We start from the raw sequence: 16,480 nt of genomic DNA on the forward strand, positions 1-16,480 counted from the left end.
ATTTTTTTTTATAGTAAGTTTTGGAAGACCATTTCTAACTAGAGTGGGTCTAAACCTCCCGATCCTTCATCTTAACACCATAGAGATCCTGGAAATCCTTCAGAATGGAGAATGAAAAAAGAATAAAACCTAATGCACTAAAAGTTCAGATTTTAGCCTTGAGTTCATATTTTGACCAGGATATAGCCAGTAATCATTGGATTAAAAGATTTACTATAGCTGCCAGTTATATTTGTCCTCAAACTCCAAAACTATTTCCACTATTGAACTTAAAATTTCATATTTTCATCCACGGTTATTTAGAATTTTTGCAAAGAGTTCAATCTCAAGCTGAGAAACCTGAAAGACCAATGAGCTCATGAAAAAGAAACACAAAATGGTGCCAGCCAGTGACTGAGAATAATCTGTGACTTCTCTGTCTTTAATGGTTACTACTTACCCAATTCGTCATCTGTAATAATCTCCTCTTTACACCACTCATCACCCCTCGCATATGTCTCTGTAGTATTAATATGGGTCAAATCTTTACCCTGAAACAAAGATTGTAAATGTCACAGACAGATGGAGAAGTCACATCCATAGCTCTAACCTCAGCTCTAATCCTGCCATCTCCACCGTTCTCATTACACAAGTATAAAACATGTAATACTGGTGGATAAAACAAGACTGAACACAAGACCTTCACAGCCATCTACACATCATAGGGGAGATCTCATGACACCTTCTTTCCACCTACCTGATGATCCTGAGAAATATTGGGATTTTCTTGTTTACAGTCCTGTGGGACAAGAGGACGGGGACATCTCTCTGGTGTTGTCCTCTTACTGGATAGAACTGGAGGAAACACATACTGAGAATGAATACATTCTTTATGTAGAGAAAAGTATAGGCCATGTGCATTTAGTCCTGTCAATTACCTGGTGATGTGAGGGGCTGGGGAACCTCCATCATGATGTCCTTGTACAGATCTTTATGTCCTTCTAAATACTCCCACTCCTCCATGGAGAAATAGATGGTGACATCCTGACACCTTATAGGAACCTGACACATACAATGATATTGTCATCCCCCCCGATCCCCTCATAGCGTTACTGTATAATGTCCCATCATTCCCAGCAGTGTCACCTCTCCAGTCAGCAGCTCAATCATCTTGTAGGTGAGTTCTAGGATCTTCTGGTCATTGATGTCCTCATATATCAGGGGGTGAGGTGATGGCCCAGTGATTGGGCTCAGGGGTCTTCCCCATCCCTCAGACACAGGGGCCTGACAGCGCTCACTAGAGGTCTTCTTCACTACTGTGTAATCCTGGTTATGGAGAGACACATTAATAAATCTCACTACAGACATTCCCAGAGTCCTCACCTCTCCAGTTCTGTCCATCTGTTATTCCCATAGATAAGAATGATGTAATGTGACATCATCAGGATCTCTCACCTCTCCAGTAAGCCGGAAGAGGATCTCTAGGGTGAGGTGTAATATCTTCTCCTCCATCTTGTCCCTGTCTCTATCCATCCTTAATGGGTCAATCAAGAAAATTCTTTTATATAGAAGATCTCCACTGAGAGGACCCGATATTTTTGGAATCTAAATGAAAAGATGAAAAATCGCAAGAAATAAAATTTCTGGAAAAATAAGGGGAACATATCAGGAGGTACAAAGCAGCGTTTCCATATTTAAGGTTAGAGCATGTCACACAGTCATATGCAAGCTGCAGCTAATCACTGGCCACTGAGGTGTTACTAACTCGCATGGCAAATGAATACTGGGATAGCAACCACCTGCGCTATATTTCACATGCAATGATCATATATGTAGAGAAAATAACTACAAGGGCACAGTACTACTTTATTGTGATAAAAACAAATTGTTGTAGGATGTGCAATGCCACTACAAAAACCTCTGTGGGAACGTATCAGGAATATGGCAGGAGGTTTACTAAGGCACCCTTTATCAAAACATTTTATAGAAATACAAGTAGGTACAATTCAAAGGACATCAGTTTTTGGGGTAGAGAAAGTTCTCATAAGCTGTAAGGAGGGTGACTATATAATAAAGAAAATGCCTAGAACTGAATCCAAATGTATTTTTTAATTTAGATACTTTAACCCCAAAGGGTTTAACCTGAGAGAGACAACGATTTGTATCTTGAGTGTATCTCAAAGGAGCACGATTAGTATAGAGAATGTATCCTAAATACTAAGTAATAAAGTATAAGCTCATATGGTTATCAGCAGGGCTGTGGCGTCGGAGTCGGATCCCATTTTAGTGGAGTCAGAGTCGCAGTTGGAGTCATAGAAATTGAGAAGTCGGAGGTTTGGCTTACCGACTCCACAGCCCTGGCTGGGCTGTGGAGTCAGAGTCGTGGGGTCAGAGCTCATTTTGGTGGAGTTGGAGTCATGGATACTGAGGAGTCAGAGTTGGAGGTTTGGCTTACCGACTCCACAGCCCTGGTTAGCAGGGTCATCTCTCTCCTGTAGAGTGTAAGCTCTTATGGTCAGCAGGTTCCTCTCTCTTTCTTTTCTATAGAGTGTAAGCTCTTATGGTCATCAGGATCCTCCCTCTCTCCTGTAGAGTGTAAGCTCTTATGGTCATCAGGGTCCTCTTTCTTTCTCCTATAAAGTGTAAGCTATTATGGTCATCAGGATCCTCCCTCTCTCCTGTAGAGTGTAAGCTCTTATGGTCAGTGGGATCTTCTCTCTTTCTTTCCTATAGAGTGTAAGCTCTTATGGTCATCAGGGTCCTCTCTCTCCTAAAGAGTGCAAACTCTTATGGTCATTAGGGTCCTTTCTCTCCTATAGAGTGCAAGCTCTTATGGTCATCAGGGTCCTCTCTCCTGTAGAGTGTAATCTCTTATGGTCAGTGGAGTCCTCTCTTTTTATCTCCTATAGAGTGTAATCTCTTATGGGTCAGTGGAGTCCTCTCTTTTTCTCTCCCGTAGAATGTAATCTCTTATAGTCAGTGGAGTCCTCTCTTTTTATCTCCTGTAGAGTGTAATCTCTTATGGGTCAGCGGAGTCCTCTCTTTTTATCTCCTATAGTGTAATCTCTTATGGGTCAGTGGAGTCCTCTCTTTTTATCTCCTGTAGAGTGTAATCTCTTATGGGTCAGCGGAGTCCTCTCTTTTTCTCTCCTGTAGAGTGTAATCTCTTATGGTCTGTGGAGTCCTCTCTTTTTATCTCCTGTAGAGTGTAATCTCTTATGGGTCAGGGGAGTCCTCTCTTTTTATCTCCTATAGAGTGTAATCTCTTATGGGTCAGTGGAGTCCTCTCTTTTTATCTCCTGTAGAGTGTAATCTCTTATGGGTCAGTGGAGTCCTCTCTTTTTATCTCCTGTAGAGTGTAATCTCTTATGGGTCAGTGGAGTCCTCTCTTTTTCTCTCCTGTAGAGTGTAATCTCTTATGGTCTGTGGAGTCCTCTCTTTTTATCTCCTGTAGAGTGTAATCTCTTATGGTCTGTGGAGTCCTCTCTTTTTATCTCCTGTAGAGTATAATCTCTTATGGTCAGTGGAGTCCTCTCTTTTTATCTCCTGTAGAGTGTAATCTCTTATGGCTCAGCTGAGTCCTTTCTTTTTCTCTCCTGTAGAGTGTAATCTTTTATGGTCAGTGGAGTCCTCTCTTTTTATCTCCTGTAGAGTGTAATCTCTTATGGGTCAGCGGAGTCCTCTCTTTTTATCTCCTGTAGAGTGTAATCTCTTATGGATCAGTGGAGTCCTCTCTTTTTCTCTCCTATAGAGTGTAATCTCTTATGGGTCTGTGGAGTCCTGTCTTTTTATCTCCTGTAGAGTGTAATCTCTTATGGGTCAGGGGAGTCCTCTCTTTTTATCTCCTATAGAGTGTAATCTCTTATGGGTCAGTGGAGTCCTCTCTTTTTATCTCCTGTAGAGTGTAATCTCTTATGGTCTGTGGAGTCCTCTCTTTTTCTCTCCTGTAGAGTGTAATCTCTTATGGTCAGGGGAGTCCTCTCTTTTTATCTCCTGTAGAGTGTAATCTCTTATGAGTCAGTGGAGTCCTCTCTTTTTATCTCCTGTAGAGTGTAATCTCTTATGAGTCAGTGGAGTCCTCTCTTTTTCTCTCCTGTAGAGTGTAACCTCTTATGGTCAGCGGGATTCAATTAGCATACTCCAGATTGCAATTATAAACCTGGGACCTTGTATTTGGTCTTGCAAATTATAATAAATTCTGATGAAAACTTGTATTTTCTGGATGATTTTTTTTTCTTATGCTCATGCGAGCTTAACCTAAGTGTAACTGGTGGTCTCTCAATCGGAAAGAGGTGATATGGGTGGTGCTAGAAAGGGGCCCCTAAGTTACCCATAAATGACTGAAGGAGCCCCTCCACACATAGCCTCCCTTATTAAATGGAGGCCCACCACTCTCACATTAATACCTATGCACACACTCTACGTATACACACACATGTTCACACTCGCATACACATGGAATATACACACTTTACATGCAAAAATTGAGTGTAGTGGAAATGGGGTCCACTCAGTATACCTAAAGTCTCCAGGCACCCCATACTCTGTGCTCCAAAGCTCAAACTATCTCCGGGAATGGAGGGGTTACTGCCCCCTGCCCACCGCCCAGTAATGGGGAATCTCCAGCACCTACCTCCACCTGCAGAGCCGCACACCACATATATGGCTGTTCTGTGTGCACAGGACCTGAGATGAGGTCACAGGAGGGGAGGAGTCAGGGGTCACATGATCAGGGGCCTCAGTGCATGCAGAAACACGCTAGTCGCCTTAGACAAATGGAGATACTTATTAAGGACCCTATTTAGTCCTCCACGCACATATCAGTTGGCATCAGGCAAAACTACCTACTGTTGCCCTCTTACGAATTAAGGGGTAAACATGATCTCATCTGTTTAACCTTATTGTAGCACAACCTACTGCCACTGTCCTCTATAGGTGCACCACTTCAAGTCACTACACCAGAACAGCCATTAGCCTCCCCGACATGTTTAGCCTTGAGGCATCATCAGGGGAATGAGGTGAAACATAGAATCTTGATAGTAGATGTTAGGTTCGTATTTGGGCTTTTAATAGTATCCTCTAGGCTGGATGTGTGCGTAAAATCTGTCTTGCGTGAAGACAGTTTTTCTAATTACTGAGGTAGGTGATGACCAAAGTTCGTTTGAGAGGTGGGGGGGGGGGGGGGAGGAGGAGGGACAAGCTTGAGGTAGACACAGACATTCTATGGCAAGTTCCCTTAAAATGACAATTGGGCATTATGCAGTGGCTACACCGCAACATGATGGTGCTGTTACCTTACAATACAACAATAAAGGAATAAAAATAATAATAGTAATAATCTTTATTTTTATATAGCGCTAACATATTCCGCAGCGCTTTACAGTTTGCACACAGTATCATCGCTGTCCTTGATGGGGCTCACAATCTAAATTCCCTATCAGTATGTCTTTGGAGTGTGGGAGGAAACTGGAGAACCCGGAGGAAACCCACGCAAACACGGGAAGAGCATACAAACTTCTTGCAGATTAGGAAGGATTAATATACACAGAAAATACAATGTGATAACTGAGACCCAAAAATGACGAAACTTTTGGACAGCAGAACGAGTTCCCCTACTGGCCTGAGGAACAATTTGGTCTCGCCTTGTTTCCCTATTTTTACTTCTACCTTACATACAATTCCTACCTTATTCGGGAACGTCTTGGTAATGAGACCTAATGGCCATTCATTTCTCCGAGACTGACAGTCTTTCATTAGTACTAAATCACCAGGCTGGAAGTTAGGCTTGCTGGTTTGCCACTTTCTCCTCTGTTGCAGAGTAGGCAGGTACTGGTTTTTCCACTTGTCCCAAAAAGCATTGGCGAGACCCTGTACTTGTCTCATGTAACGGTATTTAACATTAAATTATCCAGGTGGAGAGCAATTAGATTCAGTCTTCTGCGTAAGCAGCGGGGTTGGAGTGAGAACAGTTGGGTCAACAGGATCACTTAAAATTGGAGTCAGTGGTCTAGCGTTTATGATGGCTGACACTTCGGCCATGAATGTTGTCAAGCTTTTGTGCGTCAGTCTTGCAGATCCTTCTTGTAAGAAGATTGAATCGAGGATTTTCCTTGCAACACCTATCATTCTCTCCCATACACCTCCCATGTGTGAAGATTTTGGTGGGTTGAAAGTCCTAGTACACCCTTTTACACTTAGGTATTTTTCTACATCATTCATATCTAAGTTGGAAGAGAGTTGCAGTTCTCTTGCTGCTCCAAGTTTCCGCAGAACACTATCTTTTGGTATTGGTCGTTGGTTAGTTACACAGTCGATTTCTTTAGCGTAGTTTTTCCGCTGTACAGCTCGGATAATTACATTCTTTGACTGCTCTAGCTCGAGAGCTGTGTTGGCGTGTTTACCATGGTGTCAGTGCTCTTCAGAGTCTTGAAGTGTAGGTGCTTACTCTGCATGACCGTTCTTACATATCTTCTCCATGAAGGTTAAGAAATGGTCTTTCATCTCTGGTTTACTATGGAAGCTGTGCCTGAGGGAGACAAATTGTTTGTAAACATGTTCTCTGTTAGGCAAGCAATGTCTTTGAGGCTTGAAGGGTAGAGGTGCAATCCAGCTTTTAGTTTTGTCCTGCACCATTCCTTGCTCCATCATCCTATCTAGGAACAGTCTATCTTCAAATGATATTGCTGTATGTTTATCTTCTTTTGTCTTGTGGAAGACTGTACACCGAAGGTGATCTTGATCGCCATTCAGGATGCAATCATCATAGGCATGACTTGCTAAGATATTTGGTGCTGAAGTGCTGTGTGGCAGCTCCTTTAAGAAGTAGTGATTTTCACATGGTTGAAGGAGAGATGGACGTCCATTCTCGAGCCTAGTGGTAAGCATGTTGTTAACCATTGTCGGTTTGTGTGCACCTCCAAAACAGACCTCTCCTACAATGACCCACAAAAGGTCAAGTCTCTGGGCATATGGTGCATTGTGTGAGCCATTGATCTGTTGTCTAACCTTGTGGACTCGTAGAATATCTCTCCCAAGGAGCAAGACTATTTGAGCCTCTGGGTCAAGACTTGGAATCAGGCGTTCTATACACTTCAGATGAGGATGATGTGATGCTACTTCAGGCGTTGGTATCTCTGACCTGTTGTCAGAAATCTGGTTACATTCCAATATGGCTGGTAAGGACAGACATATTTGGTCATCTATAGACTCAACTATGTAACCTCTTGCTCTCCTACCACCTGTCTGTACTATACCGGCACAAGTTTTTAAAGAGTAGGGGCACTGGGTCCTCTGACGTTAAAGCTATCAAAGAAGGCAGACTTGGCTAATGACCTGTTACTCTGATCATCTAAAATCGCGCTAATACCAGCCGATGGTGTGTTGTCAGAGTACATGTGTTCTGTGCAGTCATACCTGTTAGATGTCTCTGGTTTGGTCCAACTGCTGTAGTACCTTTCTGAAGCAAAGGGAGTCTCTGTAAGCCAGGGCAGATTCCGGATCTTCTGTTCTGCAGAAAGATTATTGTAGTCAGTCTCATCCCAATGTGTATTTCCTTGCAGGGAGACTGATAGCTGCTTTTCTGAGGGTCTGAATTATCTGGTTGGCTTGACTTGTTGACAAAATGTTCTGTCTTCGGCTATGGGTTTGTATCGTCGTTTGATTTGGTATGTTGATGGACGTACTCTGCAGTACGCTGCAATGGATCCGAGTAACTTGCTGTAGGCATAGCACACTGCTGAGTCTACTGTGTTCGTCGTCAGAATATACGGCAGCTTCTAAGGTTTCTGCTTCCGCTATGGCAGCTGCTGTTTCTTTTTCAATAGCAAGCTTCTGTAATTCCACTTCAAGGCGCGCTTTCTCTTCATCCAGGCATGCTTTTTGCACATACAGTGATGCTTTTTCCGCATCCAAGGTTGTCTGTTGGCATGCTTTTTTTGCATCCAGGGATGCTTGTTGTAGTTTCAGTTGTATCTCTTGCTCAGCAAAGGTGATTTGTGCTCTTGCTGCTTTAGCTTTTGCGTGGGCAATGGCGGTGGCATTGCTGACGGATGATGTCTTGGAGGAACCAACTCATGATCTCGTCTTGACAGAGAATGCTCCTCCTTTAGACATGATTCAACGGTTAGGGGACCGCTGCAAAATCCCTGTGTCACTCTGCATGGATGATGGCAGGCTCTGTGTGCTACGATTATTCAGTGAGACCGTTAGGAGGTTGCTGCAATATCCGTGTGCAATATCCGTTTGCTTGGATAATGGCGGGCAGATCTTCTGAGCTTGTTCTCAGCAGTTGTTTCACTATGTTGTCCTCATACACGTTAGCACGGTGTGTAATAAGACATGTAGCTAAACCCCCGATCTTCTTTAAGAAAAGAGTCTGTAAAGTTGTAACCTTCTTTTATTGATTGTAGATGTGACAGGAAAGTGTGATACTAAAAGATGCAATAACAGGAGCATTTCAGAGTTTATATCTGTACAGTGCATAGAATACAGATAGTCTGCAATACAGAGTAAAATAATGTAATACACAAGCTGATGATTATCTATTAATACAGCAAACGTACTGAAAAACACAAGGCTGTAACACATAGTGACTTATCAACTATGCTTAACCCCTTCATGACCCAGCCTATTTTGGCCTTAATGACCTTGCCGTTTTTTGAAATTCTGACCAGTGTCCCTTTATGAGGTAATAACTCAGGAACGCTTCAACGGATCCTAGCGATTCTGAGATTGTTTTTTCGTGACATATTGGGCTTCATGTTAGTGGTAAATTTAGGTCGATAGTTTCTGAGTTTATTTGTGAAAAAAACGGAAATTTGGCAAAAAATTTGAAAATTTCGCAATTTTCACATTTTGAATTTTTATTCTGTTAAACCAGAGAGTTATGTGACACAAAATAGTTAATAAATAACGTTTCCCACATGTCTACTTTACATCAGCACAATTTTGGAAACAATTTTTTTTTTTGCTAGGAAGTTATAAGGGTTAAAATTTGACCAGTGATTTCTCATTTTTACAACAAAATTTACAAAACCATTTTTTTTAGGGACCACCTCACATTTGAAGTCATTTTGAGGGTTCTATATGGCTGAAAATACCCAAAAGTGACACCATTCTAAAAACTGCACCCCTCAAGGTGCTCAAAACCACATTCAAGAAGTTTATTAACCCTTCAGGTGTTTCACAGCAGCAGAAGCAACATGGAAGTAAAAAATTAACATTTAACTTTTTAGTCACAAAAATGATCTTTTAGCAACAATTTTTTTATTTTCCCAGCGGTAAAAGGAGAAACTGGACCACGGACGTTGTTGTCCAATTTGTCCTGAGTACGCTGATACCTCATATGTGGGGGTAAACCACTGTTTGGGAGAACGGCAGGGCTCGGAAGGGAAGGAGCGCCATTTGACTTTTTGAATGAAAAATTGGCTCCAATCTTTAGCGGACACCATGTCACGTTTGGAGAGCCCCCGTGTGCCTAAACATTGGAGCTCCCCCACAAGTGACCCCATTTTGGAAACTAGACCCCCCAAGGAACTTATCTAGAAGCATAGTGAGCACTTTAAACCCCCAGGTGCTTCACAAATTGATCCGTAAAAATGAAAAAGTACTTTTTTTTCACAAAAAAATTATTTTAGCCTCAATTTTTTCATTTTCACATGGGCAACAGGATAAAATGGATCCTAAATTTTGTTGGGCAATTTCTCCTGAGTACACCAATACCTCACATGTGGGGGTAAACCACTGTTTGGGCACATGGTAAGGCTCGGAAGGGAAGGAGCGCCATTTGACTTTTTGAATGAAAAATTATCTCCATCGTTAGCGGACACCATGTCGCGTTTGGAAAGCCCCTGTGTGCCTAAACATTGGAGCTCCTCCACAAGTGACCCCATTTTGGAAACTAGACCCCCCAAGGAACTCATCTAGAGGCATAGTGAGCACTTTAAACCCCCAGGTGCTTCACAAATTGATCCGCAAATATGAAAAAGTACTTTTTTTTCACACAAAATTTCTTTTAGCCTCAATTCTTTCATTTTCACATGGGCAACAGGATAAAATGGATCCTAAAATTTGTTGGGCAATTTCTCCTGAGTATGCCGATACCTCATATGTGGGGGTAAACCACTGTTTGGGTGCACGGCAAGGCTCGGAAGGGGAGGCGTGCCATTTGACTTTTTGAATGGAAAATTAGCTCCAATCGTTAGCGGACACCATGTCGCGTTTGGAGAGCCCCTGTGTGCCTAAACATTGGAGCTCCCCTACAAGTGACCACATTTTGGAAACTAGACCCCCCAAGGAACTTATCTAGATGCATAGTGAGCACTTATAACCCCCAGGTGCTTCACAGAAGTTTATAACGCAGAGCCGTGAAAATAAAAAAATAATTTTTCTTTCCTCAAAAATGATTTTTAGCCCAGAATTTTTTTATTTTCCCAAGGGTAATAGGAGAAATTGGATCCCAAATGTTGTTGTCCAGTTTGTCCTGAGTACGATGATACCCCATATGTGGGGGTAAACCACTGTTTGGGCGCACGGCAGGGCTCGGAAGGGAAGGCACGCCATTTGGCTTTTTGAATGGAAAATTAGCTCCAATCATTAGCGGACACCATGTCGCGTTTGGAGAGCCCCTGTGTGCCTAAACATTGGAGCTCCCGCACAAGTGACCCCATTTTGGAAACTAGACCTCCCAAGGAACTAATCTAGATGTGTGGTGAGCACTTTGAACCCCCAAGTGCTTCACAGAAGTTTATAACGCAGAGCCGTGAAAATAAAAAATGTGTTTCCTTTCCTCAAAAATATTTTTTTAGCCCAGAATTTTTTATTTTTTGCAAGAGTAACAGGAGAAATTGGACCCCAAAAGTTGTTGTCCAGTTTCTCCTGAGTACGCTGATACCCCATATGTGGGGGTAAACCACTGTTTGGGCACATGCCGGGGCTCGGAAGGGAAGTAGTGACGTTTTGGAATGCAGACTTTGATGGAATGCTCTGCGGGCATCAGGTTGCGTTTGCAGAGCCCCTGATGTGCCTAAACAGTAGGAACTCCCCACAAGTGACTCCATTTTGGAAACTAGACCCCCAAGGGAACTTATCTAGATGTGTGGTGAGCACTTTGAACCCCCAAGTGCTTCACAGAAGTTTATAACGCAGAGCCGTGAAAATAATAAATGTGTTTCCTTTCCTCAAAAATATTTTTTTAGCCCAGAATTTTTTATTTTTTGCAAGAGTAACAGGAGAAATTGGACCCCAAAAGTTGTTGTCCAGTTTCTCCTGAGTACGCTGATACCCCATATGTGGGGGTAAACCACTGTTTGGGCACATGCCGGGGCTCGGAAGGGAAGTAGTGACGTTTTGGAATGCAGACTTTGATGGAATGGTCTGCGGGCATCATGTTACGTTTGCAGAGCCCCTGATATGCCTAAACAGTAGAAACCCCCCACAAGTGACCCCATTTTGGAAACTAGACCCCCCAAGGAACTTATCTAGATGTGTGGTGAGCACGTTCAACCCCCAAGTGCTTCACAGAAGTTTACAACGCAGAGCCGTGAAAATAAAAAATCATTTTTCTTTCCTCAAAAAAGATGTTTTAGCAAGCAATTTTTTATTTTCACAAGGGTAACAGGAGAATTTGGACCCCAATATTTGTTGCCCAGTTTGTTGTGAGTACGCTGATACCCCACATGTGGGGGTAAACCACTGTTTGGGCGCACGTCAGGGCTCGGAAGGGAAGTAGTGACATTTGAAATGCAGACTTTGATGGAATGGTCTGCGGGCGTCACATTGCATTTGCAGAGCCCCTGATGTGCCTAAACAGTAGAAACACCCCACAAGTGACCCCATTTTGGAAACTAGACCCCCGAAGGAACTTATCTAGATGTGTGGTGAGCACTTTCAACCCCCAAGTGCTTCACAGAAGTTTATAACGCAGAGCCGTGAAAATAAAAAATAATTGTTCTTTCCTCAAAAATTATGTTTTAGCAAGTAATTTTTTATTTTTGCAAGGGTAACAGGAGAAATTGGACCCCAACAGTTGTTGCCCAGTTTGTCCTGAGTACGCTGGTACCCCAAATGTGGGGGTAAACCACTGTTTGGGCGCACGTCGGGGCTTGGAAGGGCGGGAGCACCATTTGACTTTTTGAACGCAAGATTGGCTGGAATCAATGGTGGCGCCATGTTGCGTTTGGAGACCCCTGATGTGCCTAAACAGTGGAAACCCCTCAATTCTAACTTCAACACTAACCCCAACACACCCCTAATCCTAATCCCAACTGTAGCCATAACCCTAATCACAACCCTAACCCCAACACACCCCTAACCACAACCCTAACCGCAACACACCCGTAACCCTAATTCCAACCCTAATCCTAACCCTAATCCCAACCGTAACCCTAATCCCAACCCTAACCACAACTGTAACCCCAACACACTCCTAACCCTATCCGTAACCCTAACCACAAGCCTAATCTTAACCCTATTTCAAACCCTAGCCCTAATTCCAACCCTAACTCTAATTCCAACCCTAACCCTAAGGCTATGTGCCCACGTTGCGGATTCGTGTGAGATTTTTCCGCACGATTTTTGAAAAATCTGCAGGTAAAAGGCACTGCGTTTTACCTGCGGATTTACAGCAGATTTCCAGTGTTTTTTTGTGCGGATTTCACCTGCGGATTCCTATTGAGGAACAGGTGTAAAACGCTGCGGAATCCGCACAAAGAATTGACATGCTGCGGAAAATACAACGCAGCGTTTCTGCACGGAATTTTCCGCACCATGGGCACAGCGGATTTGGTTTTCCTTAGGTGTACATGGTACTGTAAACCTGATGGAAAACTGCTTCGAATTCGCAGCGGCCAATCCGCTGCGGATCCGCGGCCAATCCGCTACCGATCCGCTGCGGATCCGCGGCCAATCCGCTGCCAATCCACTGCGGATCCGCGGCCAATCCGCTGCGGATCCGCTGCCAATCCGCTGCGGATCCGCGGCCAATCCGCTACCGATCCGCGGCCAATCCGCTGCGGATACGCTGCCAATCCGCTGCGGATCCGCGGCCAATCCGCTGCCAATCCGCTGCGGATCCGCTGCCGATCCGTGGCCGATCGGCTGCGGATCCGCGGCCGATCCGCTACCGATCCGCGGCCAATCCGCTGCGGATACGCTGCCAATCCGCTGCGGATCCGCGGCCAATCCGCTGCGGATCCGCTGCCGATCCGCTGCGGATCCGCGGCCGATCCGCTGCGGATCCGCGGCCGATCCGCTCTGTGTGCACATGCCATAACCCTACCCCTATATAAAATAAAACCTGGCACTCAACTTTATCAACTGGAAATATATTTATTATCAGCAACAAAAAACGTTTCGGTCCCGAACTGGACCTTCATCAGTTACGTGCTGTGAAGGATATGTGCGAGAAACAAGCCCGTATGAGCAGATGATAATTAATTTTCCATAAGGAAGTGGATAGTTAACCTATGTAGGGCTGTATGGACAAGACACCGTATTGGAATAGTGTGGCTGACGCGGTGTCCACGTTTCTCGCACATATCCTTCACAGCACGTAACTGATGAAGGTCCAGTTCGGGACCGAAACGTTTTTTGTTGCTGATAATAAATATATTTCCAGTTGATAAAGTTGAGTGCCAGGTTTTATTTTATATTGTCATGGTGTTGGAACCTACCTGAGCACCATAAGTGTAAAGGCAGTGCACACGTTTTTCATTTAAGCGATAACCCTACCCCTAACCCTACCCGTAACCCTAACCCTACCCCTAACCCTACCCCTAGTTCTAACCCTAGTTCTAACCCTAACCCTAGTGGAAAAAAAAAAAAAATAATAATTATTTATTTTATTATTGTCCCTATGGGGGTGATAAAGGGGGGGGGGTTATTTATTATTTTTTTTATTTTGATCGCTGTGATAGAACCTACCACAGCGATCAAAATGTACTTGTAAGGAATCTGCCGACTGGCAGATTCGGCGGGCGCACTGAGCATGCGCCCGCCATTTTCCAAGATGGCGGCGCCCAGCGAGGAGACGGCCGGACACCGGGAGGATCGGTAAGTATGAAGGGGTGGTGGGGGGGTGGATCGGAGCACAGGGGGGGTGATCGGAGCACAGGGGGGGGGGGGGATCTGAGCAAGGAGGGAGCGGACAGGAGGACGGGGGAGCCGGCAGGCGGACGGAGGGGACCGGACCCCATAACGGAGGACTGGGGGGCGATCGGTGGGTGTGGGGGGGGTCACTTTAGTATTTCCAGCCATGGCCGATGATATTGCAGCATCGGCCATGGCTGGATTGTAATATTTCACCAGTTTTTTAGGTGAAATATTACAAATCGCTCTGATTGGCAGTTTCACTTTCAACAGCCAATCAGAGCGATCGTAGCCACGGGGGGGTGAAGCCACCCCCCCTGGGCTGAAGCACCACTCCCCCTGTCTCTGCAGATCGGGTAAAATGGGAGTTAACCCCTTCACCCGATCTGCAGGGACGCGATCCCTCCATGACGCATACGCTGCGTCACAGGTCGGGAAGGCACAGACTTTCATGACGCAGCGTATGCGTCAAAGGTCGGGAAGGGGTTAAACAGGCTGTTTACAAGGAGCATGACAGAAAGTGAGTGGTGTGTTTTCTCCTCAAAGCATACAGGAACAATGGCTGCTGCTCCTTCCACAGTGTCATAATAAGACCACAATGCAACAGGAACAATCCCACAATGCCCTAGGACAGTGATGGCGAACCTATGACACGCGTGTCAGTGCTGACACGCGTAGTCATTTTCAGTGACACGCCGGCCGCGGCCCCATAGAAATTGCATCTTTACATTGCATGGCATCCGATCCGATTTTTTATCGGATCGGATGCCATGCAGGAGGTCTGTGGGTCCAAACAACAGAGCTCCGGCACAGAGCGTCTAGGCCTGGGACTTCCGGTAGGCCCGGCGCAGCTCCCGGAAGTCCCAGGCCTCCGCGCAGGTCGGATGCCATGCAGGAGGTCTGTGGGCCCAAACAACAGAGCTCCGGTGCAGAGCGTCTAGGCCTGGGACTTCCGGTAGGCCAGGCGCAGCTCCCGGAAGTCCCAGGCCTCTGCGTCGGAGCTGTGTTGTTTGGGCGGCATTGCGCTGCTCCCTGCTCCCTGCTTCGCCGGCCGGAAAGATCGGACCTACCGGTCCCATGCCTAGAGTCCGCTCTGCGCCCTAGCTCTGTTGGGTGGCATTGCGCTGCTCCCTGCTTCACCGGCCGGAAAGATCGGACCTACCAGTCCCATGCCTAGAGTCCGCTCTGCGCCCTAGCTCTGTTGGGTGGCATTGCGCTGCTCCCTGCTGCGCCGGCCAGAAGTCCCAGGCTGCACTTCTGAGGCCTGAGGAGATCGCTGTCTGGAGGCCCTTTGATTGCTGTCTGGAGGCCCTGTGATTGCTGTCTGCAGGCCCTGTGATTGCTGTCTGGAGGCCCTGTGATTGCTGTCTGGAGGCCCTGTGATTGCTGTCTGGAAGCCCTGTGATTGCTGTCTGGAGGCCCTGTGATTGCTGTCTGGAGGCCCTGTGATTGCTGTCTGGAGGCCCTGTGATTGCTGTCTGCAGGCCCTGTGATTGCTGTCTGGAGGCCCTGTGATTGCTGTCTGGAGGCCCTGTGATTGCTGTCTGGAGGCCCTGTGATTGCTGTCTGGAGGCCCTGTGATTGCTGTCTGGAGGCCCTGTGATTGCTGTCTGGAGGCCCTGTGATTGCTGTCTGGAGGCCCTGTGATTGCTGTCTGGAGGCCCTGTGATTGCTGTCTGGAGGCCCTGTGATTGCTGTCTGGAGGCCCTGTGATTGCTGTCTGGAGGCCCTGTGATTGCTGTCTGGAGGCCCTGTGATTGCTGTCTGGAGGCCCTGTGATTGCTGTCTGGAGGCCCTGTGATTGCTGTCTGCAGGCCCTGTGATTGCTGTCTGGAGGCCCTGTGATTGCTGTCTGGAGGCCCTGTGATTGCTGTCTGGAGGCCCTGTGATTGCTGTCTGGAGGCCCTGTGATTGCTGTCTGGAGGCCCTGTGATTGCTGTCTGGAGGCCCTGTGATTGCTGTCTGCAGGCCCTGTGATAACTACAGCAACCATCATCCAGTGAACTGTGGGGTGTCATTGGCCATTACTAAGATAAGTGAGGGGGAGGCTGGAAGAGGCCTGTGCTATGGGTGCCGTTTCCCGCCATTAGGAACGCCATTTTGCAGCATAGTACAGACTCCATTTCACCACCATTACTGTTTGTGGTGCATCCTTATTAACCCCTATTTCTGCTAATTGCCTGCAGGGCTAACTATAAATCTTCTCTCATGGAGAAGCCACAAAATAAAAAAACAAAGTTAAGTAAAGGGAGTGGTAGTAGCAGTAGCCGACCCTTTCAAGAGACATGGACTGAGATGTACGGCATTATAGAAAAAAATGGCAGATCATTTTGCGTTCTATGTAGTGAAACGGTAGTAAGCAGAACGTGGAATGTAAATAGACATTTTGAAACTAATCATTCCCAGCTCTTGAAAA

At 45.7% G+C, this 16,480-nt stretch overlaps 1 protein-coding gene across 4 annotated transcripts in view; it reads right to left on the bottom strand.

Moving 5' to 3' along the window:
- LOC143766195 (uncharacterized) overlaps nt 1-16,480 on the bottom strand; it is a 214,136-nt gene that overhangs the window by 18,795 nt on the left and 178,861 nt on the right. For 2 of the 4 annotated variants that reach the window (XM_077253678.1, XM_077253679.1), the window contains exons 1-6: nt 4,613-4,649; nt 1,435-1,584; nt 1,126-1,305; nt 918-1,041; nt 737-834; nt 440-530 (exon numbers count right to left, since the gene is read on the bottom strand). In XM_077253678.1, the coding sequence (XP_077109793.1) occupies nt 440-530; nt 737-834; nt 918-1,041; nt 1,126-1,305; nt 1,435-1,584; nt 4,613-4,639 (670 nt within the window). In that variant the 5' untranslated portion in view covers nt 4,640-4,649. Of the gene's footprint in view, nt 1-439; nt 531-736; nt 835-917; nt 1,042-1,125; nt 1,306-1,434; nt 1,585-4,498; nt 4,650-16,480 lie in introns of those variants that run through there. The other 2 variants (XM_077253681.1, XM_077253680.1) reach the window with 2 other exon arrangements.

The sequence above is a fragment of the Ranitomeya variabilis genome, chromosome 4 (assembly GCF_051348905.1).
Source record: "Ranitomeya variabilis isolate aRanVar5 chromosome 4, aRanVar5.hap1, whole genome shotgun sequence".
Taxonomy (NCBI): domain Eukaryota; kingdom Metazoa; phylum Chordata; class Amphibia; order Anura; family Dendrobatidae; genus Ranitomeya; species Ranitomeya variabilis.